The sequence below is a fragment of the Penaeus chinensis genome, chromosome 36 (genome assembly GCF_019202785.1).
Source record: "Penaeus chinensis breed Huanghai No. 1 chromosome 36, ASM1920278v2, whole genome shotgun sequence".
NCBI lineage: Eukaryota > Metazoa > Arthropoda > Malacostraca > Decapoda > Penaeidae > Penaeus > Penaeus chinensis.
This window is the reverse complement of record NC_061854.1, coordinates 5,861,590-5,869,089: the sequence shown is the minus strand read 5'-3', so window position 1 is coordinate 5,869,089 and position 7,500 is coordinate 5,861,590. Positions and strand designations below refer to the sequence as shown.

At 34.3% G+C, this 7,500-nt stretch overlaps 1 protein-coding gene across 9 annotated transcripts in view; it reads left to right on the top strand.

Annotated features, from left to right (window-relative positions):
• LOC125044776 (serine/threonine-protein phosphatase 2A 56 kDa regulatory subunit delta isoform-like) overlaps window positions 1–5,834 on the top strand; it is a 42,804-nt gene extending 36,970 nt beyond the window's left edge. For all 9 annotated transcript variants that reach the window (XM_047641717.1, XM_047641716.1, XM_047641713.1 and 6 more), the window contains exon 13: window positions 1–5,834. This exon is cut by the window's left edge and continues 119 nt beyond it. In XM_047641717.1, coding sequence (XP_047497673.1) covers window positions 1–34 — 34 coding nt within the window. In that variant the 3' untranslated portion in view covers window positions 35–5,834.
• The last annotated feature ends 1,666 nt before the right edge of the window (window positions 5,835–7,500 follow it).

The following is a 7,500-nucleotide window of genomic DNA, read 5'->3' as shown; positions in this document are numbered from 1 at the left end:
AACGTCCCCAGAGTTAGCAGCCACCACCAGTTAAACGATGATCTCCTTGCTCTGAGAGAGATAGTTTTTTTCAAAGATAAAATGAAGGAAGTTTAAAAAGAAGAGAGAAAGCAGAATGAAATAATTATAAAAATAAAAAAATAAAATAAATAAAAAAAAAAAAAGGTTAAAAAAAATTTAGGTGGAAATAATGAATCACTGAGGATGATTATGATGGCACTTCTATGAGGCCATTTTACATTAGGGCTCCGAGCCACCTTGCACAGCGGCCGGGTGTGAAAATGGTGCCGAAATATCCCATTGCAACTCAGGATTTTTATTTTTTATTATTATTATTATTATTATTATTTTTTTTTTTTCTTTAATTTTTTGTCTAATGTTTGTTCACTTGCCTGATATTGTGAAGGAGATGTAATTAATTGATGATTTAGGAAACCCTTCTAATGGATTAGTAGATTGTTTAGGTAGATAAATAAATGGAAAATAGACTGACTTTCGCTCCCATATCAGAAGCCAAAGTGGAACACATGAGACAAGGTTCATTGTTATCATTTTTTATTTATTTATATTTCTTTTAAAACTAACTTTAAAGTCAGTTGTCTATGCCAGATGTTTCAGAAATATAAAGCGTCATAGGAATTTATGAAATAGGTTGTACCCTACTCATAACTCAAAGTACTTTACATATTTCATTTTGATTTTTTATTTATTATTTTTTTTCTTTCATGTACAGAAAATTTTGAATTATACCTATTCCGATGATGTGATGATGTACAGTGATAGATTTTATGATATTTTAAAAAAGAGATTTCAGGTAAATAATCCTGTCAGGACTTGGTAATACCTTAGAAATTATTTGATATATGGTTTGACCATGCAAATATGTGGCATTGTAAAGCTTATCAGATGTTTTAGACTTCCATATATGAAGGAAAAAAAGGGAAGTTTATTTGAACCAGTGCAGTTCATATAGCAAATTATCAACCCTAAAACTTAATGACTTGATGTAGTAGGGCATCATGCAAGTATAACTGAAGTCATCTGATTTTGGCATTTACACAACCAGTGCATTGAAAACAACTTTGGTCTGTGGGCATGTCTGTTTGCCATCATATGGGGAAGTTTGCATGCTAAAAAGTGTGAAGTTTTGGTGTGAATCTACTTAAATGTATCAGATGAATTATACCTTCTATGCAGCTATGGGCCATATCAAGAAACTTTTACTCTTCCCATTCTTGTAGGTGTTGTTTATAAGTTGACTGTGGTGTTAGCTGTATAAGTGAGCTTAATCGTTTGTGAATGGGAGGCAAGCATAGCACTCGATGCATCAAACAGGTAAACCAAGAGTTCAAATATTCCCACCCGGGCTTATTTAGCATCTCATTTTATACCAAGATTTCAGCAATATAGTATATATGTATATAGGTGATGGTGAGAAATGAAAGGAATGAGAGGCATAAATTTCCAAATTCTGGTCATGTTGATATTTCCTATAATTTGTTGATCTGCATAGGTTGTAGGGAATGTTTGCCTTTCCTTTTTTTTTTTCCGAGATTGAATCACAATTACTGTGATCTATCCTAAATTTTTTAGTCTGGTTACCTTTTGTCTGAGAGGTTGTGATTACCCATTTGTAACAAAATAGGCATGCCCATATACTCATTCCTTGTCTTACAGGGAGTATAAAGAGTGATGGTGAATCTCCTGGTCGACTTATACCTGTGACGAGAGGAGTGGCATAGACCATTGGGTAGCCATTATTACGGTTGTCTGCTTATATGTTCTGTTCAGACCAAAAGACTTAATAAAGGAGACTTGTTGGAGGGGTATTTTTTGTGTTGTTGAAAATATTAAAAAAAAAAAAATTACTTGAAAGAGCAGAATGGTTAATAGTTGCTAATAACTTGCATCAGAAAACATTTAATGGGAGTCTAATTCTAACAAATGCCCTAGATGAACTCTAAATAACTTGGTATAGATAGTACTGCAATGATTTAAGGAATAAAGTGTAGGTAATAAACATTTTAACAGATAGTGTTAGTCCCCCATGTGGAATATGTTGTGTTACTATATTCAGATAGTTATAACCAGAGTTTATTGCAAGATTATGTTGTACCATATTTTAGGAATATTACTTCTGATTCCCCAACCTATTGCTGGTTTAGATATGTCAATAAAATTGCCATAAATTGATCCTTATAAGATTCCATGCTCTGCAGGGTATATAGTAAGTACAGCGAGGCCAATTTCACCATCACATGAATGTCTGCATGTATGTTTTGTAAGTAGTAGCAAGAGCCCTATCTATGAGAGGTAGTGATATCTGAGCATTATACATGTGTTGAAATCTGTAACTTGTAGTCTTTCCAAGAGGCTTCGTCTGCTTCAATAGAAGGTGAAAGCCTTGTCAGATTTCTTACATTTGGGCTCAGTCGAGTAGATCACATCACCAAAGGGCTGTGTTGTAATACATAATCCAGTGATATCTTGACAAGATCCTTTGGTAGATTCCCCCCCTCCCCTTCCTGTAACACCACAGTCCTCCCACCTTGACCCTTTCTACCCTGCAAATAACCATTGGACTCCTTTCTCACTGTTGTATCCCATGTTTTGATATAATTTATCTGTGCTGTTGGTAGGCCCAGTTGTTACAGTTATCTTTTTCCTCTTGGCTTTCATTATCTTCCCTTGCAATTTTCCTCTTTGTATCTGAATTGCCTTAGAGCTTCAAAGTCTTCATAATACCACCCAGCCTTGCCTATCTCATCCCAACTTTTCACTCACCTTTGTTGCCATCTAACACATTTTTACCAAATTTGTAGCGTAGTACTCAAATCCGTGAAATAGAAATCCGAGCCTAAGCAAGTGTGTGAACAGTTGCTCCTGCTCTTGCTCCTTTTCCTTTTCCTTAAATTGTTCCATTGTGCAGAATACACAAAATGCAGTATGAGAGGGAAATGACTGTCTCTGTGAGACTCTTCTGCTAAACACTTGGTGGCCCCTTTATTCTGCTCACCCTAGCAGAGCAGAGAACAGAGAAGTTGGTGGAAGAGGTTAAGGTGACAATTACAGGGGTACAAAAAACAGGGGTCCTCTCAGTTTTAGATGCCTCCATTCCATTTTGTTGGTTTGGCTTCAGTCATTTGAATCAGAAAAGAGGCACTAATGTACTGTGAAAAATCCATTGTACTAAGACCACCAATCATGAGAACCCTGCAAGTCTTAGCACTCTGCTAATCCATGATCCTTTTCATTTCTCTCTCTCCATATCATGCAAGAGTTCATATTGCATACATAATTGTGCAAATGACATAAATTTAACATCATCCCATTTAAAGATGTATAGGTAAGAAAGGAACTTCATCACTTTTGTTAATTTAATGAACAACTTTATTTTTCTGCATCAGCTTCACTCATTCATATCTTCTCAAAAAAATCATCTGTCATGACTTCATCCTACCTCAGGCTCACATCATTCAGTCCTCATCTCTCACTGCTCCTAGTTTATCACAGGAATACATAAACAAATGCTTGTTATCATTTCATGATAAGCTAAGCCAAACTCTGTTGATTACTTTTAATAATTTCTTGTAGTACTGAGCAGAGAGTTAGCATGCTCATTTACATTAATAGATTTCTTACCATCTGAACCTTACCCCCGTTCCACAAGCAATCAACCTTTTCCATCATCCCATTAAAGTTTTATTTCGGTGCTGTCTCACCCTAGGTGTTAGGAACCCAAGATGCTGTGAGATGATAATTAAAAGTCTGCTTGGAGAGTACTCCATCTGCCAGATAGGTGGATGAAAGAGCCTGATAGTTGACCAGATATCATCAATGCTTGTACAGGTGTCAAGTCAGGAGATTCTGTCATCCAGCTTCCAGAGGTTGTGTTCTCCAAACAGATTCTCTGTATTATAAGAAGGCTAACAGTAGATAAGCCGCTATGTATTATTAGGCTATACTGGCAGTCATGATAAATGAGTAAGTGTATAAGCCTTGTAAAGACATAAACATGTATAACCTTTTGTTTGGTGGGTCTGAAGCAGTGTTAAAGTATATCACAGTCAATGCTTTTATTATTTTTGCTTACATGGATGGACTATGACTCAGTTGCTTCTAAGCCACCATTTCTATTTTGATAGTAGGAGAAACTGCTCAATGTCTTTTCTTCATGAAAACACAAAATGCCCCAGGTATAATGTGACCTAGCATTAGGGATTTTGGCTTACTTTAAATATTAAATGACAGTGGGGTAAGCCTTTTGTGACCTTGGTAGAAGTCCATAATAATTAAAGTTTGTACATTTAACTGTCATTGCAGTTGCAGGTACCATTTTGTAATCCTGCAATGATGGCCGCCCAGACTTTAGTAGTCCCAGTGACATTACATCCGGTACAATACACCTGTGTATTCTTGCTGTGTGAAAAATAAGTATTTGCTATGCATTGAGATCGATGAGCATAGTTGTGGTCAGAATGATTCTTTTCGTCCATATGATATCAAATTGTTTTGTATTGTTAATTATTTCACATGCTTAATTGGAAGCAACTTGGGGTTTGACATCCCTTCCCTGTCAGACATAACATCTGGCAGGAGAAGGTGGAGGAGTGCATTCCTTTAGAAAGACTTATGACTTCTTGCCTTACATGGGTCTTCTCTAATTTTTCTTGTATTTTTTGTCTTTTTTATTTTTATTGCATTACATTCCAGGAGCTGTGGTGTCATTTTTATCTTTCGCATGAGGAATCAACTTAAATTGCAGTGAACTTAAATAAAGTGGAGGACTGAATGTTACTTTCTGATTCATAAATAAGTAAAACAATTTACCTCTATTAGGGTTCATCAATTTTAGGAGATAGCTTGCAAATCATAACATTTCTTCCATATTTGCATCAACCAATGTATTGTCTTGGTTTCCTGTATATCACTGAAGTGTCCATTGTGCTACCTGACCCTATATACCAGTTTCTCCCTATCTCTTTCTTCCGAGAATTTCACTACTAGAATCAGGTATTAGATTTTGCTGTTGAACAAATACAGTTTTCTTTCATCATAACATCATTGCTCTCTCTCCCCCCTCCCCCCCCAGTGCCTATTTGCTGGTTGACGAAAAGAAAGCTGTTTGGAATATTGTAAACTTACTCTAATGTGATGCTTTGTGAGAGTGGCAAGGGAATGGTTAACAAACTAAACTTGAGGAAAACTGATCACCCTTCAGGAAATTATGGCTGTTGCACTCTTGCAGTAGGAAAAAAAAAAAAAAAATATAGTGGATAAGGTCACTAATCAGTTTGCTGGAGTGAGTGCAAGAATTTCCTAAGATATTCTTTTCTCAAAACAGCTCTTTTGAAGTATACTGAAGCAAAATTGACCATTATGTTCTTAGAAGGCCATTGATGAATGTGTTGTATGCCAAGTTGTGGATAAGGAAGAGAAATAAGTTTGGACGATTTTGGATCGAAAGGTGATTGTGCTTTTCAGTGTTATTCATTGCTTACTTTAGAAACTTCAAGGTTTGGTGCCTCTCAAGTTTCAAGAAACACTTTTTTGTTATTAGATGATTATTTAAACATCCAGCTGGTATTGATTAAAGCATAATGAGAGGACGATCCATCATCTAGAGCTTATTTCGTACCTTAACCATCTTACCATTTGGTGTTCCACCCTTGTGTTCTGTATATCATCATTAAAGAAGCCATACCAACCTGTCAGATCATTACTTGTTTGATTTGTGTCACTCATTTTCCTTAATTTTTGTTTATAGAATTGTCTTTATCTTTTAAGTGTAAATGTGGAAATAGAATATTAACAATAAATGATCTGCTATGGCAGTCTCCTGGTTTTATTCTTACAATTACCCCTTTTGAAATTTGACAAGCAGTGGGATATGTGCTTGCCTAATGAAGTTGTACATTCATTGCCTATTGAATTAAATGAAAATCATATAAGGAATTGAAGGTTTTCTAAAAAAAATCATAGAAATGAAAAGACAATTGTGAAGAGGCTGAAGATGGGTTTATTTTACATACATATTACATACAAGTATGTATACCAATACAAAAACATGTAAAGTACATTGCCTTAGTTGTATACAATGAGGAGAATGTTGAAATAATTCCAATGAAAAGATATGCATCTGATTAATAAAATGCAATGAAACAGGAGAATGTAGGCTGTAGTCAGTTCTGCTTAACACCACTTTGGAAATTTGTCAGAGGAATGGAGATTGGAATCAGCATATCTTTCACAAATGGAGATGACCAGACAATTATATATAGTACATAAATAGATAAAGTACAGTAGTTGCATACTTATTTCACACCTGATAGGAAGGAAAAAAGAGAAAATGATGACAGCCAACACTACAATTTTTTTTATAATTATGGAATAAAAGTATAGTAGTTATTATCTTTACAATTTGGGTAAAAAAGTGTTTAAAAAAACACAATTACAGCAATAGTAAATAACAATTAGTTCTATAAAATATAAGAATGCAAAACATGGTGACATTTAAAACCTGATAAGGTTATCTATTAAAAGCAATAATATTAAATAGTAAATAGAATGAACATTCAAAGTTATTGCTCAAAATTAATAGTAAAAGGATGAAGAGGATGATAATAATAGTAATGATGATAACAGTAGGAATAATAAACAACAACAACCCTCTCAATCCCTTGCTCGTTGTTGTTGTGGGGGGCTTAGGAGGCAGGGAATGAGGCCCAATGAAGGGATCACCCCTGCCTTGGACAGCCCTCACCTCAACAAACTTTGCAGGGTCTTTACTTCTTTCCTTTTTCTTTTCTTCTTCATCCTCTTCTGTCCACTTTTCCAAATTGTTAACTCCTTTCTATTCTTTTTTGCAACAATACTTTACCATAATACTATGTAACTTTTGATGTCTGGTACATTTTTGTTTTGATCACTGACCATTCTGGAAAGCCACAAATGTTTTACTGAGCTTTGCCCCCAAGTTCCAACTTAGATGTTGATGGGGCAGAAAATGTTCAATAAATAAATAAATAAATAACAACAATAACACCTATCAAATAATTATACCAATAATACTATGAACAATGATGGTACTACTATGAACAATATTGATAATACTTATGAGAATGTAATACCAAATATTGTAACCATGATAACAGCTAAAGATAATCTTCGTGATAATAAAATTAGTAGTAATAATGGCAATACTAATCAAATGAAATAACACTATCAGTAATAATAACAGTATTTAAGAGTATTCCGCTTTCTTGTATCATCACTAATATTATGAATATTAATGATGGTAGTAATAATAATCATGATAATTACAATACATTAATCAGTTATGGATATGATCACTAATAAAACAGTAATAATATTGAGTAATGATAATTATTATTATTATAATAATCAGTTATAATAATAATGATGATAATTACAATAATAATGATAATGATGCTGATACTGATAATGATGATCATGATGACAATAAAACTGATGGTGATA